This window comes from Aplidium turbinatum, chromosome 5 (genome assembly GCF_918807975.1).
Source record: "Aplidium turbinatum chromosome 5, kaAplTurb1.1, whole genome shotgun sequence".
Classification (NCBI taxonomy): domain Eukaryota; kingdom Metazoa; phylum Chordata; class Ascidiacea; order Aplousobranchia; family Polyclinidae; genus Aplidium; species Aplidium turbinatum.
This window is the reverse complement of record NC_137476.1, coordinates 35,184,153-35,209,132: the sequence shown is the minus strand read 5'-3', so window position 1 is coordinate 35,209,132 and position 24,980 is coordinate 35,184,153. Positions and strand designations below refer to the sequence as shown.

At 37.8% G+C, this 24,980-nt stretch overlaps 2 protein-coding genes and 1 long non-coding RNA gene across 4 annotated transcripts in view; 1 reads left to right on the top strand and 2 right to left on the bottom strand.

Moving 5' to 3' along the window:
• Positions 1-14,880, top strand: part of LOC145770320 (uncharacterized) — a 47,239-nt gene extending 32,359 nt beyond the window's left edge. The window contains exons 35-48 of one of the 2 annotated variants that reach the window (XM_082581921.1): positions 428-625; positions 1,556-1,661; positions 2,300-2,446; positions 4,399-4,523; positions 5,195-5,341; positions 5,684-5,921; positions 7,226-7,347; positions 8,285-8,421; positions 8,856-9,018; positions 10,146-10,317; positions 11,764-11,937; positions 13,113-13,259; positions 13,610-13,863; positions 14,654-14,880. In XM_082581921.1, coding sequence (XP_082438047.1) covers positions 428-625; positions 1,556-1,661; positions 2,300-2,446; positions 4,399-4,523; positions 5,195-5,341; positions 5,684-5,921; positions 7,226-7,347; positions 8,285-8,421; positions 8,856-9,018; positions 10,146-10,317; positions 11,764-11,937; positions 13,113-13,259; positions 13,610-13,863; positions 14,654-14,680 — 2,157 coding nt within the window. In that variant the 3' untranslated portion in view covers positions 14,681-14,880. Of the gene's footprint in view, positions 1-427; positions 626-1,555; positions 1,662-2,299; positions 2,447-4,398; positions 4,524-5,194; positions 5,342-5,683; positions 5,922-7,225; positions 7,369-8,284; positions 8,422-8,855; positions 9,019-10,145; positions 10,318-11,763; positions 11,938-13,112; positions 13,260-13,609; positions 13,864-14,653 lie in introns of both variants that reach the window. The other variant, XM_082581922.1, reaches the window with a different exon arrangement.
• On the bottom strand, positions 68-7,055 carry LOC145770322 (uncharacterized). The gene is made up of 3 exons (XR_014289142.1): positions 6,631-7,055; positions 6,043-6,097; positions 68-185 (listed from the first exon to the last, which is right to left on the bottom strand). It is a non-coding gene; the product is annotated as an uncharacterized LOC145770322 (long non-coding RNA).
• An 828-nt stretch (positions 14,881-15,708) lies between the features above and the next one.
• On the bottom strand, positions 15,709-24,975 carry LOC145769876 (phosphatidylinositol-3-phosphatase SAC1-like). Its single transcript, XM_082581418.1, has 9 exons — positions 24,808-24,975; positions 23,952-24,113; positions 23,473-23,633; positions 22,647-22,964; positions 21,308-21,404; positions 20,935-21,141; positions 20,493-20,660; positions 19,833-20,027; positions 15,709-19,446 (listed from the first exon to the last, which is right to left on the bottom strand). The coding sequence occupies exons 1-9, from the start codon at positions 24,973-24,975 to the stop codon at positions 19,159-19,161; spliced, it is 1,764 nt and encodes a 587-aa protein (XP_082437544.1). The 3' UTR covers positions 15,709-19,158.
• Positions 24,976-24,980: the final 5 nt, after the last annotated feature.

The window sequence follows — 24,980 nt, the reverse complement described above, 5'->3', positions numbered from 1 at the left end:
AACAACATTCTTCCAAAGCTTTCTGTTCAAACCAACTACAAATGGAATGATTTCACAGTTCTTTTTAGGCTTTGACTTTCTTGCATTATTTACAATGCAATTTTTTGAATCCAGAATTTTTTTTGCAATTTCTGATCAAGAAACAAAATTTTTTGCAAGGTTCGATTTGTGAGACTTCTTTAAACCTGAAAATTTTTCCCATTATAAACTTTTACCCTCAAAGATCTTAATATTTCCCATCCAACGACACGCATTGTAAAGGAAATCATGAATTAATAATCTATTACAGTATGACCCAAAGATTTGTGTCACACATCCGCGGAAATTATTTTGAAATAATGCTGGGTGCAAAAGAACGAAAATTAGCTTTACTTTTTGTAGAATTACTCTAAGATTCTTGTGTGAAACGAAATTTTGTATATTTTAGATTTTATTCCAACCATCGCCAGATGTTGACAAGTGTTATCTTTTCGAGGACAGCTATATGCGGGGCTGGGTTTCTGCACAAAGGAATTGTTCGGCAAGAGGCGGTAACTTGGTGTCCATACATACCGACGCTGAGAACGCTTTTATTCTCGGCAGAGCTTATAGAAGTTCGGCAAATGTGATGTGGATTGGATTGAAAGTAAGTTAAAGTTGTGACGTTATGATATTGAGGCATCGTTGCTTTTATTTTTAAACAAACAAATAGTCCACTTCAAAACCGAGAAGTGAAAGCTTTCATTCGGCGTTCAAAAGAGCGAGGTCTGGTTTTATATGTGAATAAACCCAAACGCTTAAAGCTAGACAGACAGTAATTAAATAGAAAGTCATGGAAATACAATTCTCGGCCATGTCAGTGCCAAATATTATATTTGGCAAATCATTATATAAGCACAAACATGATTAGACTACTCGACGAAACCAAACAATCGATCCATTATTGGGGCTTAAAACTATTTTTAAAGAGCAAAGATCTGAAATGAGCGGCAATAAAATATAAAAGTAGTAGGTCTATTAACGTTCAAAACAATTGTTATTTGAAAGGGCAATATAGACAAGTTTAGGGATATGAAATATCTCAGTCTTTGTGCAGTTACATCCTGTAGAATCATTTCTTACAGTGTCACAGCAAGAAGGTTCATCTAAATTTACAAATAAAAGATAAATTAACCCATTTTATGGCGATCAGCCATTACAAAACTATGACACAAAACCATTGTTTTGTATTGGTATGACTTATAACGGTCCGTCCGGTTAGCTCAGTGGTTACGCGCCCGGCTGAAGATCACACGGCGCAAGTTTGGCTCTCAGGGCGTGCGCTTAAGCAACGCATTTCAGGACTGCTCTCCATTCAGCGGCATCTAGTGAATGGAATAATTCTCCGGCAACAACACTTCAACAATCGGAAAACGTCACACTGCCAATCTCGGTAACCGGCCCTGCGCCAAGAGCCTCTGCAAGTATGCGAAACTATCATGAATAACCTATCAAGGCTTTGTCAGTCCGAAAATGAAGATTCAAAACCAACCAACCAAAGCACTTTGATAACCTTTGAGATTGATTTTTTGCCCAGGATTTAGGAAGTGACAATGGCAGAAGCTTTCAATGGTCCGACAATTCAACGGTGGATTTCCAAAACTGGGCAGATGGAGAGCCGAACAATTATTTGGAGCAAGAGGGTGAGTAATTTTTACACAGCGTAAGGAAATTATAATCCGACCTGATGATGCTTTGAACGCATAATAGCTATGCATGAGGCATAGGTAAACCATGAACAAAAAAGCAAGAAGAAAAATAAGCAGAAGCATAGCCTAAAGTCCATGCTTAGAAGAGCATGTTCTGGTGAAGGTCTGTAAGATTTTATTAAAATCGGACGGCACATACATTTATATTTGAACAAATTCCTTCTGATGATTCTATTGAGGTGAAACAGGCTGTTAATGTTTTCCGTGAATTAGTAACTAATTTTGACTTGATTTATATTCATATACTTTTTGAGACTGTATGGTTAAGCCCAGTAGCATTGACAAGGAGTCCAAGGGGTACTTTTAGACCAGGGTTGAGATGATTTGGGGAGCCAGAAACTTTCCCAAGAGCCTGGAAACTTGAAGTGCATGTTTGGATACAGTGCATGTTTGGATACAGTGCGTTTCTTTTAGAAATGTCTTGATTTGGAACTCAAAGATCTCATTGGCACCACGCCCAAATTATCCTCTCAACGACCCTGATCACGCCTGTCAGGATCACCAAGTGTTGTTGAAAATAACAACATTAACAAAGACCGTCTTAAATGTAATATTCCTATTACGTTTGATAGATTGCGCAGAACTACAGAGCGATACTGGCTTATGGAATGACGACAACTGTGGAGTGCAAAATCCGTTCATTTGTCAAAAGTATCTCGGGGCTGGTCCAGGAACAGAGGTAAAACCCACTCCCCCGGTACCAGGAGGCTGCCCAGCTGGTAAGTTTTCAATTCATTACTTGTTAGTATTAATCAGTGGTAGCCTGGTAGGTTAGCATATAGTCCGCCCCGTCAGCTCAGTGGTGAAGCACCTAACTCAAGATCACACGGCTCTGGTTCAGCTCTCAGGGTGTACACAAATAAGTCAACAACAGAGTCTCTGACCACCAGCTAATATATACACGCATGTGTTGGTTTATACTTGTAACTTGCCAACAGTCGGTTTGCAAAGATTATTCTTCTTCTTCTTCAACAGATTGATCATATTTGATCAGCTGTGATCTCCCTTATGAACTTATGAAAGATTATTATCATTGCTATAACAGGCTCGCATGAACCGGTGAGCTTTAACCGAATTTCACCACTTTTATAAGTTGAAATAGCACCTGAAGGAATAGAACAGCTGTTGATAACTGACAGCTCAAAGCAGACAATAATTTCGGCACTTTTAAACGCTGGAGTTTGCTGATGCCCTTTTAGAACTTGGACTTTTTGTACGCACGATTGCTTAAGCTATTTTTCGACTTTCGACAGCGGTGGGATGGTGCAACGGATAAGGCGTTGGCTTTCCAATTATGCAAACTTGGCTCGACTCCCGGCTTCAGCTGGTTGTTGAAAACACCGCTCACCTACCTAGGGTGCAATAAATTGGGTAGGCATAATTGCTGCAGGAAAGGCGGCCGAGAAAAAGGAACCGGCCACAGAAAAAGGAACCTACCAAGCTTTCGGCACTACTATCCTTAGTGCCGAAAGCTTGGTAGGCTACAATGAGAATCATCTTATCATACACGACACTTGAATCAAGTATAGGACCACTTTAAATTAATCTTTCGACTGCATGTAAAAAATGATATTTCATTTCTTCAGCGTCCTCACAACCCAAAAAGCGTCATTTATTTCAGTCCACCATTGTCCACCATTATCCCACCATTGTCCATCATTAGCCCACCATTGTCCACCATTAGTCCACCATTGTCCACCATTAGTCCACCATTGTCCACCATTAGCCCACCATTGTCCACCATTAGCCCACCATTGTCCACCATTATTCCACCATTGTCCACCATTAGTCCACCATTGTCCACCATTAGTCCACCATTGTCCACCATTAGCCCACCATTGTCCACCATTAGTTCACCATTGTCCACCATTAGTCCACCATTGTCCACCATTAGTCCACCATTGTCCACCATTAGCCCACCATTGTCCACCATTAGCCCACCATTGTCCACCATTAGCCCACCATTGTCCACCATTAGTCCACCATTAGTCCACCATTGTCCACCATTAGTCCACCATTGTCCACCATTAGCCCACCATTGTCCACCATTAGTCCACCATTAGTCCACCATTAGCCCACCATTGTCCACCATTAGCCCACCATTGTCCACCATTGTCCACCATTAGCCCACCATTGCCCACCATTGTCCACCATTAGCCCACCATTAGCCCACCATTGTCCACCATTAGTCCACCATTGTCCACCATTAGCCTACCATTAGCCCACCATTGTCCACCATTAGTCCACCATTGTCCACCATTAGCCCACCATTGTCCACCATTAGTCCACCATTGTCCACCATTAGTCCACCATTGTCTACCATTAGCCCACCATTGTCCACCATTAGTCCACCATTGTCCACCATTAGTCCACCATTGTCCACCATTAGTCCACCATTGTCCACCACTAGTCCACCATTGTCCACCATTAGTCCACCATTGTCCACCATTAGTCCACGCATTTACTTCTGTCCACCATTAGTTCACCATTGTCCACCATTGTCCACCATTAGTCCACCATTGTCCACCATTAGCCCACTATTGTCCACCATTAGTTCACGCATTTACTTCTGTCTACCATTAGTACAGCATGAAATTGTACAACATAGAAAAGTAAACAATCTATTTGCAAGTGCCATCATGTTTATAGATATGTGTATATCATATTACAGGGTTTATGGCGTACGGGAACAAGTGTTACATGTTTGGTACCGACCAGCTTAATTGGTACGATATGATCGAGAAGTGTAACAATAACTCTGCAGAACCTGCAACGATACAAAATTCATACGAACAGGTTTGTTGATAGAATATTAAGATAAAACGCAAGAGCTAGTTTGTGAACTATTAGTTATTTGTAGACCTGTTCTTACGGTAAGTTTTACGTTCTAACTCAGTGGATTTGACTCGCAAAAACAAAACACGGCTGCTAGCTAATATAATTAGCAACAAAGCGAAAGATTCTAGCATTGCAACGGAACTTGTTAACGCCCGTGAAAAAGCTTCTTCACGGGCGCTAACACTGAAATGAAATGTACAACTCCCTATCATAGACCATTTCAAAAAAATACTCGGATTTAGCAATATTTATAATCTTACAAGTAGAAAGCAGAAAAGATCCATTTTGATTCGTGGTGTGGTGAAAATGCTTTGGGACGCTCAGAATAAAGAATAAACCAAAACTAAAGTAGGCTGCTTTATTACCTGCACAGCTATACGAAGTTGCGGTTTAGTACATTAACTTACGTAAAAGATAACGAAAAAAAGGTTTTTCAAGTTTTTTTTTAGATGGTATTGCTTATATTTGCTTTAATTCACTCAGCTTAGTTTTTTGCTTGGTATTGAGCAACTCTTTTTGTTGAGCAACTCTTTTTGTAGTGTAAAATTATATATATGAACTCAATCGCTTTTATTAATTATTCAAATAACATTTATAACATATTTTAATTAAATGTGATTCTCCTTCAGGCTTTTGTCGTGAGTCAGCTGGGGAGGATTCGTCAAAACGCGTGGATCGGTTTGTCTGGTCGCACCAGTGCAGAATACGCATGGCATGACCAATCTGAACTGACATACACAAACTGGGACGATTTTGAGCCGAACGGTTATTATGGGGTAAGCCAGCATACGAAATATAGTCTTAAAGGGTTACTTTGCCTCGATTAGCCAAGATTTGCTTTCTTTTTTCTTCTTTCCGTCTACCTACAAGTACCTCACTACATTTAGGTTAACTTTATTCAGATGACAAGCTCATGAAGAGGTCAGACGAAAAGAACTGCAGCTTTGAGAAATAAGAAATCTTTGCCTCTTGCAAGATTGTGCGGTGTTTTAACCTCATCATTTTTTTTGCATTTCTACAAAAACTAAACTTTTAATTAGATACCAAACTAACAAACTACAAAGTTCTCCACTTGAGACACGATTAATGCCAATTAATCACAACCGTTCTATTTTCAGGATGATACATGCGTTGAAGTAGCATCCTCAGAAAGTAATGCAGGGAGGTGGGCAGACCAGTATTGCTACAACATCAAAGCATACTCCTGTTACATGATGAGGTCAACAGATTACCCAGATACCACACCTGCTCCAGATGTGTGCGCACCAGGCTACTACGCATACAACGATGCTTGCTACAAAGTCATGGATGTGGCTATGACGCAAGAGCAGGCACAGGCTGCCTGCATGGCTGAAGGTGACTTCATATTGAGAATTGTTATTGCATAATTGTGTTTTAAAGATTGTATTTGAATAGGATTGTACTTACAAAGCCACAGTCGTGTGGCGACAGATCCACTTAATAAACTTAAACTTACCGATTTAGTGTGATACTGCCAAGCTTTTTTAAAAGTTGTTTGTTTTGAAATTATCCTACAATACAACAAAATAATCAAATTAATTAACAATAACAAACCATATTTCCAAAATTGATAGCTTAGCTTAAAAGTAATCAGTTATAATAAAAGTATATAATTAGCAATAACAAACGTTTACAAGCAATTAACATTAATTGTAAAACATAATATAATAACTTTGTTATGTTATTTAGTAATACCAAACAATTTACTACCATAAATTAATCAGCCATAGACATTAATTATAAAGAACATGCTAAACTAAACTATTAAAATTAAATAAGTAAAACAATTTTATTGTAATAAATTAATAATAAGAATTAACAATAACAAAACTACTCTAGAAAATTAGTAATACTAGGTATTAAGAATAAATGTTGTAATAAATTTATATAATATTAACTACTAAAAATATGATAAAACAAATTATTACGACAAATCAATAGTGTAATAACAAAGATCACATACAATACGCTAATGCAATGTCCAATGCTAAGCAGTCCAACTGAAATCAATCATTTATTTTATCTTATTATTTATCAAAGTTACCTTAATATCCCATTTGGTTCTTCAGCGGAATCTTTAAAAGTTCTAATAAACATGGAACAGTATTACTATTTTAAACGTTATCCGAATGTTGACCACTTGTTTTGCATTTTTTATCTCGTCGCCTCCTATATTGCATGTAGTAAAGCAACAAAGATTTTTAAAAGTAAATGACTTTAGCAGAGTGGAACGAATTTTTGGGATAACAGCAAAGCAAAGAAATACTTTTAATTGACTTTTTGCAGCTAAATGTTGCGAATTTGCAACAAATTGAATAGCTAACTACTTTGTATTGGTTGTACTACACCTGTTAAAAAAAATTCTAATTTTTTTTTAACTCTACGGGGTAAAATTTTTTTCTTCTGGGCACTCAAAGCTACATTTAAAAATTAATTTAGTTATTTAATTTTGTAATTGCGTAAGCTTAAAGATATCAATTCCATCAAAAGCAAAAACAAAGATTAGGTTTATAAACTAACCAAGTTAAAACAAGCACAACAATTTTATAATAAACTAAATTATAGCGACAATTACTGTACTCTGTGTGGGATACGTATGAAGAGAAGTTTATTACGTCATAAACATTATACGTCACCAGGGGACAACGTATTCCTAACCAGCATCAAAGACGTTTATGAAAACAACTTGATCAGAAGCTGGTTCTGGCGTGACATCACAACAGGCTCCAGTATTTGGACAGGATTAAGCTTCAAAACAATGGTGAGTTTGTGCGACTTGACAGTGCAAATGTTGGTACATCGGACGACCAAAAAAAATCTCTTTATTGTTTAGAATTAATTGAAGAGAGAGAGAAAGAAAGCTTTTATTTCGTCTTTTGCGAAAATAGTTCGGTGCGTTCTTCAACGATTGGAATAAAGTAGCACCATAACAATCTAGATTCCACAATAAACAGGAAGCAGTGAACGACTACTGTATATCAGTCATGGAGTCATCTGCTTCCCTGTTCTTTATATGATAAATGTCAAGCATCGGAAAATTACGTTGAAACAAAGATAGACTGATGTTCAGTAAAAAGAAAAAAAAGTTATTCACATCTGCGGTAGTAAAGTTAAGTCCTGTGTTTAAACTATTTCTCTAACAACTTCTACAGCCTGTTTCCCCCTTGTTTGGGTTCATCAGAAAGTCCTTATTCAAATAAAATCCATTTCTATTTGAATAATTGGACTTTATTTGAACAAAGACCTTGTGATCATCTCCATAAAGAGTGAAACAGGCTGTAGGAGTTTTTTAATAATAGTAACTTGAATTTGATAAAACAAACTTTATACTGTATATAAAAAAGCTGTATCTTGTTTTGAAGCGGCCAAACTACTGAAAATTCTCTGACAGCTATACAGCTATGTGACAGGCAATTCACAACAAATAACTACTTACCTTCACGAAAATCTGGTCGTATCGCTTTTATTCAGCCGCAACACAATAACATTCATATTAATAATAGTAATAATTGGTACAATAATAATGATAAAGGTAATTATTATAATTATTATTTATTTGCGTCAGACAAAGCTGTCCATATCCCAAACAAAACAATGAAATATGTAGTAATAAAGTATTTTAAAGTTGTAAGAAGTAAACTAAAAATAACAGTTGAAAACGATTCAAAGATTACATGATCAGTACAACAACATTTCAGGCACCTGATGAGAATAGCGACCCAACCACCACATTCAGGTGGGACGATGGCTGGGCCGTAGATTACACAAACTGGGGGATGGGAGAGCCTGACATAGATATTTTGATGTCCGGATCTGGATGCGTAACGATAAACGAGTAAGTGACTTATGGTTGTGACTTTTATTTATAAACTTGAAGTAAATACAATTCTTCTTCTTCTTCTATTCCCACTTCAAGTGGGGTCACCGGTGCAGATTGCAGTCAGTCCTCCACATCACTCTGTCAGCTGCATCTTCTTTTACTTCTAATATTTCCATATCTTCTGCTACACAGTCTCTTAATTTTCTTTTCGGCCTATCTCGCTAGCTTTGTTTCTAAAATACAGTACAACTGATGCCTTTAAATGCAATGCAAGCTTACGTATTATTACGTAATAACAGCTTACTTAAGCCTACTTTTTGTAAATCTCAATGCTTTTTAAATGAATTCCTGAACATGTTCCACAAACCTCCAAGTTTTTTCATTGCACCAGAAATTACACAATGAGTATAAAATGTAAAACTAAGCTTGAGCCTATTAAAATATTTCAGTCAAGGAACATGGAGTGCTCTTCCTGCATCAACCTGTCAATCAACATCAATGCCGTTTGTTTGCAAACAATCATTGACAACTCCTCCCACAACTCCCAATCCTGGGGAAGGAAGCTGTGACCCTGGATATTTTGGCTACGGAACAAACTGCTACCTGTTTCAGGTAGGTTCTAAAACTAATACCATATGTTTGCACCAATGTCAGTCTATCGACTACCAATGAAAAAAATATGATAGCCGGTGCTTATTGAATGCACGCTTATTGTTGTTTATTTATTTTTTGAGACATTATATACAGAAATCGATAAACTTTCAATATTGATTTCAAATTGTATCTGAACAGGTTGATGAGTAGTGCACTTGGAAAATAATACACGGTGTACGTATATTTAAAAAGTATGCATTATGATAATTACAATAATATAGATAAAATGAATAGATTCAAAACTTCAATATTTGGAAATATCGAAGTAGGCTAATTCATTTCAACCCAAAAGTTTCATATCCGGTTTGGAGTACGCTTGGTTCTTAAGGTCTTAAGGAAATCTTTAGTTTAGACTAAGAACAGTATTATAGTTTCGTTTATAACTCGACATAAAAACCAAACGCACCAGAACGATCTAAACACATCACATTAAAGTAAAAACATCACACATTAACGTAAAAAGAAAACACATCACATTACACAAAACACAAAAAAATTACATTTAACACAAAACATTACATTTAACACAAAAAGAAAACACATCACATTAACGTAAATAACTTTGCGCTAAATGTGTTGGAAATTTACCTAAGTTTTAAACTCATGTATTCAAAGCAAAAATGTGTTCACAATTTTCAGAAAAGAGATTTAATTTTGTGGCATGTCGGCAGCAGTTGCCGAGTGGTTAGCGCGTTGGGCTCGCAGTCGAAAGCCTGCATGTTCGACTCCAGCCACCCGCACTTGCAGTTGTTTCTCTGGGCAAGAAACTTTACGATAATTGCCTCTACCCAGTGATCGATTTCGAGTAATGGGTAGTACCAAATTTAAGTCATAAGTAGAGTAGACAACCGGAAACAGACATTGCCGTCGGCTGCAGCGTGGGTCAGGTGTATGTTGGAAGGCGTGTACCGATGCATAGCGCTCAAGTCCGCTTTCCCGCAATGCAGGATAAAGATAAACAAACAAGCAAAATTACTTTTCGTATTAATTTAGTTTATTTATTGTTGTTGTTTAAGTTTTGGTTTTGTTTGATTAGTTTGGATTGAATAATCCTGTACCTTGTCACATTGCTTTTTGAAATTTAGGCGACACAGAATTCAGACGATTATCGATCCTGGCATGAAGCTGCGTTCGAATGTGAATTGAGGGGTGCTACTCTTGCTAGCTTCCATTCAGATCACGAGTGCCAAGCTATTGTAACCGAGATTGGCGGAAATTCTCAGAATCTTTTCATTGGTCTTTCCAGTGACGGATTCAGTAAGTTTATTATTTATTTATAGTATATACTGCATCATAGCCACCTGCAACTGTGGCCTGATTTGCCACATTTTGCAGGTTTTGATTACAGCTACTAGTTTTGATTACTCATCATTTTGTTCCTTCCTCGTCTGGAGGGTTGGATACAATGCGCCATTGTTCTCGACCATGAGCTGTGCGTACTGCACATTCATAACTTAATTTTGTCCATTTTGTGATGTTTGTTGTCCAAATCATTCTTGGTCTGCCTTTACTTCTTTTACCGTTTATCTTCCCTTCTATTAATGATCTTTGTAATGAATTTTGCCTTATTGTGTGTCCGAAATACTGCTAGTGTTTAATTGAATTTTTAAGTTTTTTTTCACCTTTTGCCAACTCATAATGATAAAAAGAACTTTTGTTGCCTAGGAGGGAAACTGTAGAAAATGAGAAAAAGTAAGTTAAAAAGCCCTCAATCAGGCTGTTGAAAGGCGATTAGCAGTCTGATTGAAATTATTCAAATCAAATTGTCTTTGCTTTTCAACGCTTGATAATGTTAAAACCCATTCTGTCACATGGAGAAGACAGCAAAGAAGACGTTGAAATATGATTTTTAAAAAATTTCGTTCAGACAGTTACCAACACTCCAACAGTTGGCAAAATCTGAAAAATTTGCAAAATGGAACAAGTTAGGTGGTATCTCTAGGTAGCCATGACTGTATACAAATTACCTATTGTATATTTAAACAGCTTGGTAAGGGAAGAATCAAGGTTATGTATGTTCTCTGCAATGATAGTTCGTGGAAGTTTGTCATCATTCTTTTTGCCGAAGTTGCGATACCACTTTCAATTATTAACATATCAAAATGTGTCTTTCTTGAAAAACTGACAGGCTACTATAGGCCCACCCGCAATAATGCTGTTAAGTTATAGATTATTACTGTGCTGCAATAGACCTCTTTTTTTAGCAAGCTAGCTGCTTAATAAGCTATTGCTGTTTACGTCTAATCCACAGGGCAATTTTTTTAATTCAACATTTATTTTTAGTAACCCCGAGATTACGACAACTTGGTTGGTTTGGCATTGAATCTGTATCCTCGGACTGACAAAGCCTTGATTGGTCATTCCTGGTAGTTTCACATACTTGTAGAGGCTCTTGACGCAGCGCTCGTTACCGAGATTGGCCGAGTGAAGTTTTCCGATTGCTGAAATGTTGTTGCCGGGGAATTATTCCATCCATCAGTAGCCGCTGAATGGAGAGCAGTCCTGAAATGCGTTGCTCAAGGGCACACCTAGAGAGTCGAACCAGCGCCGCATGATCTTGAGCCGAGCGCCTAACTACTGAGCTAACGGGGCGGACTAAATATTAATGAACTTTGAACAACTATTGAATAAATCAGTTAGTAGCCTAACTATAATTTCGTACTTCAATACGAAAAGTCACTTAAACATTGCTAACTCTACCAGCCGGATGGAAATGGGTGGATGACTCTGCTGTTGATTACTTCAACTGGGTAACTCCTGGGGAACCGAACGGACAAGGAAAGGGAGAAGATTGTGTGGAAATGTATCCTTGGAATGGAAAATGGAATGACATAGACTGCTTCAGCAAACGAGCGTACATTTGCAAGAAGCCAAAAGGTGCAATTAGCAATAGAATTATTCCTACTTAATAATAGATTATAGTTTTATAATATTTATTTTTTGATTAGGTTATTACGCAGTATTTAATTAACCTACACGATAGTAGGATAGGCTTTCTGTGGTTAAAATGAAATTAGAAAAATTCTTCATAAATTGATAAAATTACGTTTCTTTTAAAGTAACAAATCGCTGTGAAAAAAAGTGTTTAACTGCATAGCCTCGGCCTACGTTACAATTTCGTCATGCTCCCTTAAATCTTCAGTTTCATATTTTATGTCGGATCCCTAAAGCAAATGAACAATACTCTTTCACTTACCATAACATAGCACGGGTCAGATTAAAGGTAGAAGCGACAAAACACAAACTAAGTGTGCTCAGGAGAGAAACAATTTTCTAAATGCAAGGATTTTGGCACGGTTACAACACCTTGTCTGTCTTTTAGTCTAGTAACTTAACTTCAACATGACAAAATTCTGCCACACCCTCTGAAACCTGGAACCAATCAACCAATCATAAGCTACGTTTTCCGTGACGTGAAAAAGTGCGAAAAACAGATGATACAATCTCAGGGCAAGAAACTTTACGATAATTGCCTCTATCCAGTGATCGATTTTGAGTAGCCTAATGGGTAGGCTAGTACCAAATTTAAGTCATAAGTAGAGTAGACAACCGGAAACAGACATTGCCGTCGTCTGCAGCGTGGGTCAGGTGCACGTCGGAAGGCGTACACACATGCATAGCGCTCAAGTCCGCTTTCCCGCAATGCAGGATAAAAATATGGAAAACAAAACAAAACAAAAAAGCAAATTAAGTTATTCTCCGTCAGCTGCTTGGCTAGAAAATAGTAATTTCCATGACGTGGGTTCGATTCCCACCTGTAGGCCTACCATTATTCTTTTTTCTTCTGTAATTATCAAATAAAGTTCGAAACAAGCTCTCTGGTTGAGTGTTAGAAGGGTCACAATTGGACGATAGCCTCTAATAACATGTTCTGATTGGTTGACGAGAGATTGGGGTCAGGCAGAATTTCGTCATGTTGAAGTGGCTTTTTTGTTTGTATGCAAGAATAGGTGTGTTGATTGTTATGATTTAGCAAACTTCTGTTTTCTTGAAAAAGACGTTAAAGGAAAACGTCGCGGGAAGTAAACATAAGAGAATTGCTATCTTTTCAGCTTTAACGTCTTGTTCTGAGGTCGATCAAAGCCAACGCCTCGAATGTGGATATCCTGGGATAGATGAATCCGTCTGCTTGAGAAGATTTTGCTGCTGGGATCCCTTGTACGGAAATGAAAACATAAGCAGCTGCTATTATCCTCAAGGTAACTGTGGTTTCACAGCGTTTAATGCCCAGCTTAATTAAAGCAACCGACGATAGATTTTGTTTTCTAATGCTTGTCGTGAGCTATCATATGACTCCCTTCCTGTATTCAACTTTCTAACCTTTAAAAAGATGCAATGCCCACAGACATTAACACCTTTTAAGAATATTTTCGCAACATCCTTCGCGAATAATTTAGTTAATTTTCACTTTGTTAATTTTTCACGTCTATTATTGGCTAGTGAAGCCTATAGCCTACAGTGTAATGTCACCCATTAGGGGTCTCTCAATGGAAAGCAGCCCTTCAAATGGGTAGACGGAACGAACGCATAACAATCAATAATTTTACAGGTGTCGGACCTTCTGGTATCCCCATCACCGACAAGCCTTCCGGGTCGGGAGGTATCAGTGCAGGGGCGGTTGTGGGGATAATTATTGGTGTCCTGCTTGCGGTGGGACTGGTTGGAGGAGCCGTCTACATGTTTTGTATCAACGATAAAGGAAAAGATATTAGCCTACCATCACTACCAACTTGGAATACCGAAACTACACAAAAACAATCGAAAAGTGCTGGTTTTGATAACCCAGTTGTCACAATGGGGGATGTAAGTACACAAAGCTTTATTTACCTGTATATTTGCTGAGCGCAACCAAAGATAAAAAGCTCAAATACTTTAAACTTTGTGTTTACGGCATTCTTGCATGAAAGGAACATAGTCAATTAAGGGATGCAGTTATTCTAGAATAGGTCGACTGTGACCAAACACACTGAAGATAAGAATTGAAGATGTCCCTTGGACATCGAAAACAAAATGGAAATAAAACAATTTGCAGTGTTTCAGAAAACATGTTAGCCTGTCCCCGATGTTAGCACGTGCTATCGAGGACGTCGTTATGATAACGACGTCCTCGGTGCTACTATTCAGCGCATCAGTCTTTTACAGCTCATTGATTCTCCGTTTGCAGACGTTGAATCCTAAAGAAGGGGATACAAAGGCTTTTATTGCGTCTCACAATAGAAGCTTCTGTTTATTGTAAATAATCTCTGTTTATCGTAAAATGACAATTGGCACCGATAGTAGTTCAATAAATCTTGTTATGATAACCTGCATTGCGCTATTAGCTGCACGACAAAACTTTCTGCAACTTTGACAAGAACCCAATGTTTCACGCGCTACAAACTACACTGTACCGCCCTGGTAGTGTCATAAGAATAAGGCAATCGCTGTGAGCCTTCGGAGTTGAATCCAAGTGAAAAAAGATAGATGCTTGACTGGCACACTAACCATCATAGTCTGCAACCTAAAATCAACAAAAAGAAGGACTGATTAACTGGCTGGAACATTGAAACAACACGAAAGCCCTGAAACTATTCTAATGAATTGTATTTTCCAGAGAAATGGCCAGGAATCGGAGTCTTGAAGAATCTTCTCCGAAAACAACGAATAATCATTTTTTGCTCTTCTGTGTCAATCTTTCCTGTTTAATCTTATTCCAGGCACTTCGCAATGACGTAAAAAATGAACCGTGCCTTACGATGATCTTGTAAATATTGCATCACATTTTGTTTATGTTTGGAAATGAATTGTTTGTGAATCAATAGCAAACAAGTGACGTTTCAATCTGACATATATTTTAAGAGTCATTAGATGGAGGAAGTCTGTTTGGGTTGACAAGAGCTGGAAATATCCAGGGGTAAAAAGGCTGTTCTTTTTACATTGATTCGCCGTCTGAGTACGTTGAATAATAACGTGGATTTTTATAGAGTGCTGTATCCATCGCAGGTGTTTCTCAACGCTTCACAAAGCAGAAATTGTCAGTGTTGCGGTATAGCAAGTACATTATTATCCATAATCTATTCCTTTTGCTGAGTGCCAGGAAGGAACAAAACTCAATGCCACATTTAAAGTCTTCGGTATGACCCGATAAGGCATCGAACCCATACCTACCGATTCAGAGGCGGACGCACTCACCACTAAGCCGGTCAATAAAAAGAGTAAATTTTGCCAGCTGAGTTTTTGCACAATTTGAGTTGTAGCCTAGTTGATAGATTAACATGCCAAACTGCGTGAACATTGGAGGGCAGTAGTGTTAACAAGGGGGATGCTTTTGGACCCGTAACCCAGGGACCAGAGAGTTAAAAGAAACCACATCGTATTGTTTGAGTATGACGGTAACCGGCCCTGCGTCAAGAGCCTCTACAAGTATGCGAAACTACCAGGAATAACCTATCAAGGCTTTGTCAGTCCGAGGATAAAGATTCAAAACCAACTAACCAGGATAAAGCGTTTTTCTCAGAAGTATCTTGATTTGGGGCACGATGATCCATTGTTACCGGGCCCAGTTAATCCTCTCAACTGCCCAGTTAGAATAATATTCCGTTTGATAAGCTGGTTCTCCACTGCCCTTTCATTCTACTTTTTTAAAAGAAAACAACACAGCTCTGCACAGATAAATATTTTATTTATAGAGTACGGAACGCTTGAAATCGATTGTAGAAGTAGCTAGACCGAATAATAATCTATCAAACTGCGAAACTCATTAATCGCAGAGTCAAATGATATCCGAATACAAACTGCGCACAATAAATCAAAAACACGCGGTGACATCACAATGAAACAATGTGATGCGACAAACGAAACTTACTGATCAAAATAACCATTGATGGTAGGCCTATACGTGTGAGACATGACCACCTCTATCCATAGGCCATGACAACGTACAGCTTAAAATTTGACTGAAGGCCCATCTGTTAGTAGACAAAATCGCTAGTATAAGTTGATAGCTCGAGTGTTAGTTAATAAATATAGTCTTTGTGTGTATTTTGTGTGATTTGAGGTACTTCTATAATATTCTTACCATTAGATGTTGGTACTTGTGCCGGCAATCCAAAAGCTTACGGCAACACTGGTAATTGGAAAAGATTTGTTAATTTTGTAAATGTAAAATGAGAAGTTTTGCGGTGATTTGAAATTCGGTGATGACACTTTGCATTCTCAAAACTATCACTTCAAGGGGGTATAAAGTAAATTTAGCTTAGATTTCAACATCAAAATTACGTCGCCCTTCAGTCAGACCTCCAGTTCGCACGTTGTCAAGACCTGTGTATAGGCTACAGATCGCTATGGTGTGAGATATCCAGTAGGTTTTGTCAAGATTGAAATCAAATAACTTTGTGTTGCAACAACCTCAAGGGGAGGAATGGTACCCAAGCAAATATATACTGTACGTCAAAGAGGTACTTTGCTGGTTAAAAACGAAACCTCATATAATCAAATGTTTAGGGTTAATCATACGAAACTGTTAAACAATGTACCAACATATTTCACTCATATCACTCTCTTAAAAGTTGAAATGCAATCAAGTACCACGACTGCCACACAATGGTGGACGTTCATTGCGAATTAAGACTTTCAAAATGTCACCTACTTCAGATCACCAAAGACTAAAATAAGCATAATCAAAAATCTAAATCGCATTGAACCATCAGCACTGCAGAACACAACTTCTTGAGTTTGTAGGAGTTTCAACACAGTTTGGCACACGAAAGATTTCATAAAAATGGCAACAAACAGAATCAGTGAGGTTCGGATATATGATAAAGCTTTCGCCGCCGTAAAGGTGGCTTTTTCAATATCTTTTGAAAACAAAAAGTTTATAATAAGTTTCTATGTTCAAAGCTTTTATAATTAAATTTAAAGACATGTTTCTCGACAGTCGATTGTAGCAAGAATTGACAGCGATAGACACCATGTTTCGCCCATGAGGCTGGAGATCAAGAGATCGAGCAGCACACAGCTGCGGTCCCTCACTACTCCATTCCCAGTTGAGCACAACGCGACACTAACAATGGCTTCCGCAGATTCCTTCTGTCAATCAACAATGAGGATGATGCAACAGTCACCATGACAATGAGGCTATGACATCACGATCACAATGACAACAACATGAATGGTGGCACTGGATTACATACAACAATGACATCAAGAGCATGAGGAAACGTATGAGAGCAGACAGCATGCAAGAACTTAAAGTGAAATGGTCTATATTGCACCGAGTAAATTAAACGAAGAAAGCCTACCTACAAAATAACCACATCAACAAAACCCACTTAAGGTTGAGCGCTAAAGAATTCGCTCTCTTGGTATAGACTGGCAGAAGTATCAAACTATGAAATTGGAACTTGAATTGTAAAAGTGACTATATACTTTCGACAGATGTTTAAACTTATTGTCACTAGATAAATGCAAAAATAAACAGCAGCAGCACAGTGGGTCACTTAAAACAAATGTCAATTTTGTCATAGTCTGCACAAAAACAGCGCTGGACATGACCAGAGCCCCTCAGTATCGGTACATGTCCCATTACTTACAACACCAGCTAGATGATGGGACTGCACAAAGGGCTAGTATCATCACATTCCTCTGTGTCTTGCAACAAAGCCAGTTATGACAAAACATGTAAGTCATGCGTAATAAGATATACACTTATCACCAGTGTTGCAAGATAAGGAATATTTCACCAATTTGCGGAAAATTTGAAACCCGTAGGTAAAATCTGGCAATGCTAGCGAAACTAAGACACAGTTAGCCTACCTAGGCCTTTTTAGAGAACGCTTTGTTAGAAGAGGCATTGAGAAAATTTACTGTTTGACGTATGGCAACACTGATTGTCACTCGAACACAAGAAACTTGATTTGAAAAAGTTGCATTACTAAAAACAGGCATTCATCTCAATATCCGCTAAATTCGGTAAATTTATTTTTAAACTAACGACGTTTCATTGAAACAAATTCTTCATAATTTGATGCTTGATTGCAAAAACTCTACATTCGCATCGAAGTACGCAAGACCGCACATGCACAAGTGAGTTAAGTATCCAACTGAGCAGGTCTGTGTGCAAGAAGTCACTTGAAAGAAAAGTGAATACCGACAGATCAAGACATCGTTGCCGTGATAAGAATAACATGAAAAATTTGTTCAAACCTGCTCAACAGAAAGGTAACGGTTTCATTTATCATAGTTCCAGACAGAAAAGCACTGATTCAACGTCATTTTTGCATTGATTTAACAACTGCAGACGTTGTGAACTGCAAACGTGACTGATTTTCTAGTTGGATTGCACTGAGTCAATGCTATTATACCGTCGCTGCCGGTTCTCTGGTTATTATTTGAGCAGATTATAGGTAATAACTTTCGTTTTTTTAAATAATTCATGAAATATTCATGAAATTATTTATGAAATAACACTAAAGTCAACATTGGTTGTATTAGTATAAGCTTATACGGCGTCTTGCTGCTGAGGAGCCTTTCAAAACTAACAGCCAGTCTAGGATCCAAGATGGGCTGTTATTTTAGGCAGCTGTTTGATTCTTAGCACAAAGAAAAATAATAATGACAACTGTGTAGTGGCACATCCATAGCCAACACTCGCTTGCTTTAAGAGTTTTAATCAGGGTATACCAGTGGTTCCCAAACATCAGTAACCACGAGTCCCTTTGACAATTATCAAGTATGCGGACATAAGAAAAGCTTTAGCAAAATCATATTTCAATATATGGCTTTTAGAAATATCGCATTTCCTACAAAATCAACAGGTATGTTCATGTGGGAGATCACAGCTGATCAAACATGATTAATCTGTTCAAGAACATGTTGAAAATCTTCACAAACCAATTAGACACTAAGACAGGTGCTCTTGCTCATAGTACAAGATACGACGTAATCGGACATTTACTTCGTTTCACTGAGGACTATTTTTACAATGTGACTATCACAGGTTGTGATTTTCACAAATTAAATGATTATTATTTTGTTTAACTGTGATCAAAGTCTTCATACAACAATGTCTCAGCATGAAAGATATTTTCTATCATTTTGAAGTTCATCAAAATCTTCCTTTTAATCTTCTTTCCTCTTCACATGAACCAGGCTGGGACTATTAACAAAATCTGTTCCGTGCCTTACGACGTAGAATAAAAGGATGATAGTTGCCATGGCCCAGAAGAAGAGATACTTTAACTGCTCAGTAATCCCGGATGCAGGAATCAGACCAAAGATTGTGACCACAGATAAGAGGATGTAGGAAAAGAAGAAGATCTTCCAACGTCTCTGTTGCTGAGAGGAAGAAAATGGAGATGCTGCGGAGTCTGTGGCAGTGAAGTTCCCGAGCAGAAGGTCAATGGAATCCTGGAGAATCAACAAAAACGGTTCAATGTCGTCGAATCACCAGTAGACATAAGATAAATGTATGAACATAATAATCTCAAGATATTAATGAAATCAAAAATTCGAAAATTATAATGAAAAGTGCTACACAGCTTGAAAAGGCGAGCAAGTTAGCTACAATAGCAGTAAAATTCTATTTCACACTGCTGCAGTAAAAGTAAAAACGCTTTTTCTTTTTCAAAGTAGCCAATCTATTTGGAAAAACACGATTCTAGACAGAGAAAATCTACGTTATTGATTTCACACACAAAAACAGTCTGACATACGGTATAAAAAAAAATCTTACTGATAGATCTACTCTATTACGACGAGTTTAGTAACAGTCAGTTGAAAATAATCACACAAACCTGCCGAAAGCCGTCCACGAAATTGTTCTTATAATAGCGCACGGCAGAATTGAAGCCGTCCTTCACAGCACCAAACACCGTTCGTTTCCCAGTTCTTGTAAAGTCTGTCTTCAACGCACCCGTGCCAGCATATTGAATTGAGCAGTAATCAGCATTGTCGGCCCATACTTGTTTCAACAGATAGTCCAAGTCAGGCTAAAGGTAAATGATACCATATAATAAGTTTTGTATGCTAAAGTGAGAGGCAAAAAAAGATAACAGTGTTTTGGTCTGCAGTTTATTTGATATAGAGTTCAAGTAACCATTGGCTTTATTCTGCGTTTATTCCGACAACAGGCAGCAGCAAAGGGATAGGCTGGACACAGTCAGCTGCTCCATAATTAGTTATGGTATGCCATAGTTTTAGTTTACCGTCTTGCCAATACACAGCAGCGTGTTCTTAGGTGTTGAACCGAAGTCCTTGCAATTGTTATGCAGGGACCTTCACCACTTGGTAACGCATCCGATTAATTTTCAATAAGATTTGCTCTTACCAGCCAAAAAGCTCATGCTGATAAGCTCAAAAGTTGAAAAACTAACAAAGCTCATCCTGAAACGCAGTGCGGGCACAAAGAAAAATACAAACATTGAAGTAAGCAAGTATGAAACAGCTTAACAAACCTCGGAGGGGATAGTAGATTCGGGTTTGAAGATACCGAGTCGCTTCAACTGGTCTTCCAGAGATCTTCGGGCGATCAAGGACTGGACAACGTTGGTACGGTCCAAGCAGTCCATGCAGTTCGTGCGGAACACCCCGGTTTGTTTCATCTGGACTGTTCCGTCCCGGTCCTGACAATAATTCCTTGGATCAGGGTCGGTCAAACCGCAACATGTGACTTTGATTTATTCTGCTTAAGAAACCTACCCTTAAAAGAGACTTGATCGATTGTGGTCAGAGTGGACTCAAGAATTGGCTTCCTTGTCTTTCCCTTCCCACACACTTTATATAACTCTTCAACTACCGGGAATCAGCCCGAAAAGAAATAACTTTCTAAGGAACAGAAACTAGTTTTGAGCATACATATATCTCTTAAAAAAGCCAACCCGAATCAAAGAAACTCACTTGTACAAAATAGCCAAATTCCTCTTGATCGGATGCGATCCGGTCCATCAAAATACTCAGCCTGTGCCATTTGTTCACGCCACATTCATGGTGAAAGTCAAAGGCCTCATACTTAATATTCGGATTCTTGGCCTCGTCAACGGCTCCGAGAAATGCGTTTGCGAGTCTCAACTCGCTGCCCTTCTGGTTTACCAGGTTGATGGCAACCTAAGAAGAAAAAGCGAAAAAAATCATTTATTAAGCAGTTGTGGACAACTAAGTAAGTTGATCAGGTCAATACTAATTCAAAACTTGACACATCCGCTACATCGTCTGATAGGTTGGAACATACAACAACACAAAACAAACAAAAAAATACAACAATATGGCCTACCTGCTTCCCGTAGGTAATGATTTGTGAATCAAAATGTTGATTAAACGACTTCATAGACCTTTCCTTGTCTGAGCTAATGAGCGGTGAAGGTTTGTATCTAATACATAATTTATGTATTATGTGAGTACATAATCTTATTTAATACAAACTCTCCACCGAAGTAATGCTGAGAGCTAGCACAGATGATATATAATTAAGACAAAATGAAACGTACGTTCACGACCTATGACCCGGGAAGTACAATGGACGGCGTCAAAAGACGGAGCAAATGGCATTGCAGTCCTACCAATAACAAAGGCAGCTACTAGACGTTAAATCAATGTAAAATAGACGGATTTTGCTTTAGCTGAGAGCAGCTTTACACTAAAGACACACAGAATATAATGTATAAACAGTGCTTTCTCGCTTGTCATTATGACAAACAAGTTTGTATTGATTTTTCAGTCTGTCGGTGTCGTGTAAGAGTCTACAGTAATCACGTAGAGATATTACATATTTTAATCAAACCAAACAAAATATCCATTGAACATGCTATTGCTAGTGTTAAAAACGTTTTTTTTCCAATTTTTGTATTTTACGTTAAATAACATGATGTGTTTTTCTGGACTGGTGCAAATTAAGCTGAACTATCACAAGATGCATAAAGTGACAATCTGCTTTTATTCCGACGTTTTGTCAATCAGACACGACTGACTTCTTTAGGGGGCTAGACCAGGTAGTGGTTTGAGCGATTCTTTCAAAGGAGCAAGAGTTTGAGAAAGTTATAAAAAACTTTGATTACAAAAATAAACTGAATACTGAAAAGTTTGGGTGTTCATCGGGACAATTATCGTTTCTAGCACTAGTTGGATAGTTTCGCAAAAAAATAAATTTGTTTTTATTTACTTTTGCTTAAAAAAGACGAGTCATCGCAAGTGAAGTGCATACTTGCTATTTGAAAAGGAAAAAAGTTTAAAAACGTTTCATGAGTCGCAGGAAATCATACGATCTATGTTTGTTTTAGCGTAGTTTCAACGTGCTGGATGCCATGGGCGGTATGGGGTACTACCACTAGCCTACCAGTTAAACGTTTGACATAAATCACAAAAATCAGGCGCACAAAAATCAGTTAGATTTGGAAAATTAAGTCATAGATACAAAAAAGAATGTAGGTCTGGCATTAATCAATTTAAACAAAAGGTTTTCATCAAAAACACAGTATGATAATTTTTTTCTCATAATTTTTATTAAATAGCTTTCAAATTTACTTTGCGGTAAAGATTAGGTGCTGGTGTTTTGGCCCAATAACAACCTATATAAATAAAAACTCAACCCAGACTAAACTCTAAACAAAACTCACTTTAAGTTGACCTTCTGCGACCAAAGCAAAGGGATGGAACCTCTGGTTTGTACGATGGAACACACACGGCGTGCATACGTCACAATTTGTTCTGTTTCAACAAAGTTAGCCGCGTCCCCCATCGCGTCCAGGCCCCTGACATTGTACCGAGTCCCGGCACGCAGAGTACTCCTCCGAGACACAAGGATGAAGTCAAATGTCCTTCCTCCCACAAAGCAGGAGTTTATGGAGACAAAGCCCTGCATGATCGGTATCGTGAACAAGGAAAGCTCAGGACGATCCAAGAATTCTTCAAGAGCGTACCGGTTCCAGAAAAACCTTAAAACATTTCGGAAGTCAATGCGGTGAAAAAATGTCCACACCAAGTTGATAAGGCCGATGCTTCCATCATCAATATCTGAACTGAACATATCGGAAGAGTTTAAATGGTTTAAAGGTGTTTTAACATTTACGAAACAAAAAGTTTGAATTTATTTCGTAGTGAATATAACAGTTATATAATTATACAGTTTCGTTCCTCAAGCAATAATTGATTCAATGAAAAATAGTACAAAGAGAAAAAAGATTTATATACAAAAAAAAATTCGACCCACATAAGATATTATGTTCATATCTACATAACTTAAAGCTTTGCTGCTGGACCTGCAATCTTCTTTGATCAAATCAATACAAAACTTTTATTTGAAACAAAAATACTTTAAATATATCGACAATGGAAACGAAAGACTGCAAAAAAGGAACAAACAGCGTTAAAAAGCATTGCATTCAGTACGGTATGAATAGTAGCAGCATTATGCTCACAATCTCATGTACAACTACCACTCACCTTTCATCAGTTCTGCTGCACAAAGACTCGGATTTGAAGCCGATATCAGCAGAAGCAAGTCTTTGCATAGAATGCGTGATGTCATAACTAGCAGAATAATACAATGACGGTGTAGCTAAGGAATATTCAACCATGGAAAGGAATGCCTTGTTGTCTGATACCTAAGAAAACAATGCATTGTTCGTTGTGAAGAAAAGGAAATTACAAACTTGTGTTGGCAACAATGTTACACCTGAAAGATTCGTATAAAACATCAAAAGTCCCCAAACTGTAACTTCATAAAGAACTTTTATAAAACGCAATAATTAACTGAAACCATGACTGTGTAATTGTAAGAAACTACTTTGACAAGTTTGCTAGCAACTTAAATTTGAAAGTGCTGTGATTAATGAATGTGGTTAGATTTTGCATTGATTCGCCTCACACATTATCTAGGCTACTTAACACGTAACAATGCAAGTATTACAGAATTTATATACCTGCGTTTCATTAAGGTTTTGCTCTGAATATGGAAAAACTTTTGTTTCAGTTATTTTCCATATTGTGTGTCCTAGAATTTCACCTACACGACTTCGGCCAGTTATAACAATGAAATACGGACCACTGACCAAACGAACAATTCCATAAATTCCATATATTACCTAAAACAGAAACAATGATGACCACTTATTGAAGTGAAACATTTCAAGACAGTACACTGAAATTGCAATCTAATCATGACCGGTCGCTTTCCTGAGTGACAAAAACATCTCTATCAAATTTTGAAAATCCATCAAGTTTGCCTTGGCAACCTTACACACTTCAAGATGCTGAACGACAGCAGGAATGCTGGCAAAATTTACAAGCCTAGTACCTCGTTCATCAAAACCCAAATTGGCAATAACGCACATGATTACGAACTACTCAATCTATGCAATAGATTAAGTTTCGCTTTTAGCAGCAGGATCGTTGCTTACTTCACAAGTTCACAATGTAGATATTAACGATCTGCTTTAGCCTGATGCTGCGAGTTTGCCGTGATAATAGTGAATTGCACTAGCTTTCGGAACACAGTTTCCTAGTCATGTGCAATGACTAGAAAACTGTGTTCCGAAAGCTATAGTACAAACTGCTACTAACATAGCAAACTCGCAGCATCAGGAAAAAAACAGGTTGTTAGTATCTACAATTGTGAAGTAACTAAATCTATATTATATTATACAGTATTATAAACATCTAAATCAACATGGGATATCATTCCATAATTTGATAAGCTCCTTGAATAAGATTGATAAACTCGACACGGTAGTGTTGCCATTTGCATTAATAAAACCACAACAATTTTAATCTACTTGCCAGGCTTGGCATCAAGGAAGGAGGAATGTCTTCTCTATTTGATTGAAGATTGATATCATGGTTAATACGGTCGATTTCAAGCACATCTTCAGCTCCAGCATTGAGTGATTCAATATAGAAAGCCTTGTTTGTTACATGTAATCGAAAATTATCATAAACTAAAGCCATCGTAA

What these genes read in the sequence shown, in the direction of transcription:
- LOC145769876 (XM_082581418.1), bottom strand. Translation starts at nt 24,975, where the DNA reads ATGGCTTTAGTTTATGATAATTTTCGATTACATGTAACAAACAAGGCT. An exon ending in TGCAGCAGAACTGATGAAAG is followed by an intron (nt 22,965 to 23,472) that starts GTGAGTGGTAGT and finishes AAATGTTTTAAG; the next exon opens with GTTTTTCTGGAACCGGTACG. An exon ending in TCGCAGAAGGTCAACTTAAA is followed by an intron (nt 21,405 to 22,646) that starts GTGAGTTTTGTT and finishes ATTATGTATTAG; the next exon opens with ATACAAACCTTCACCGCTCA.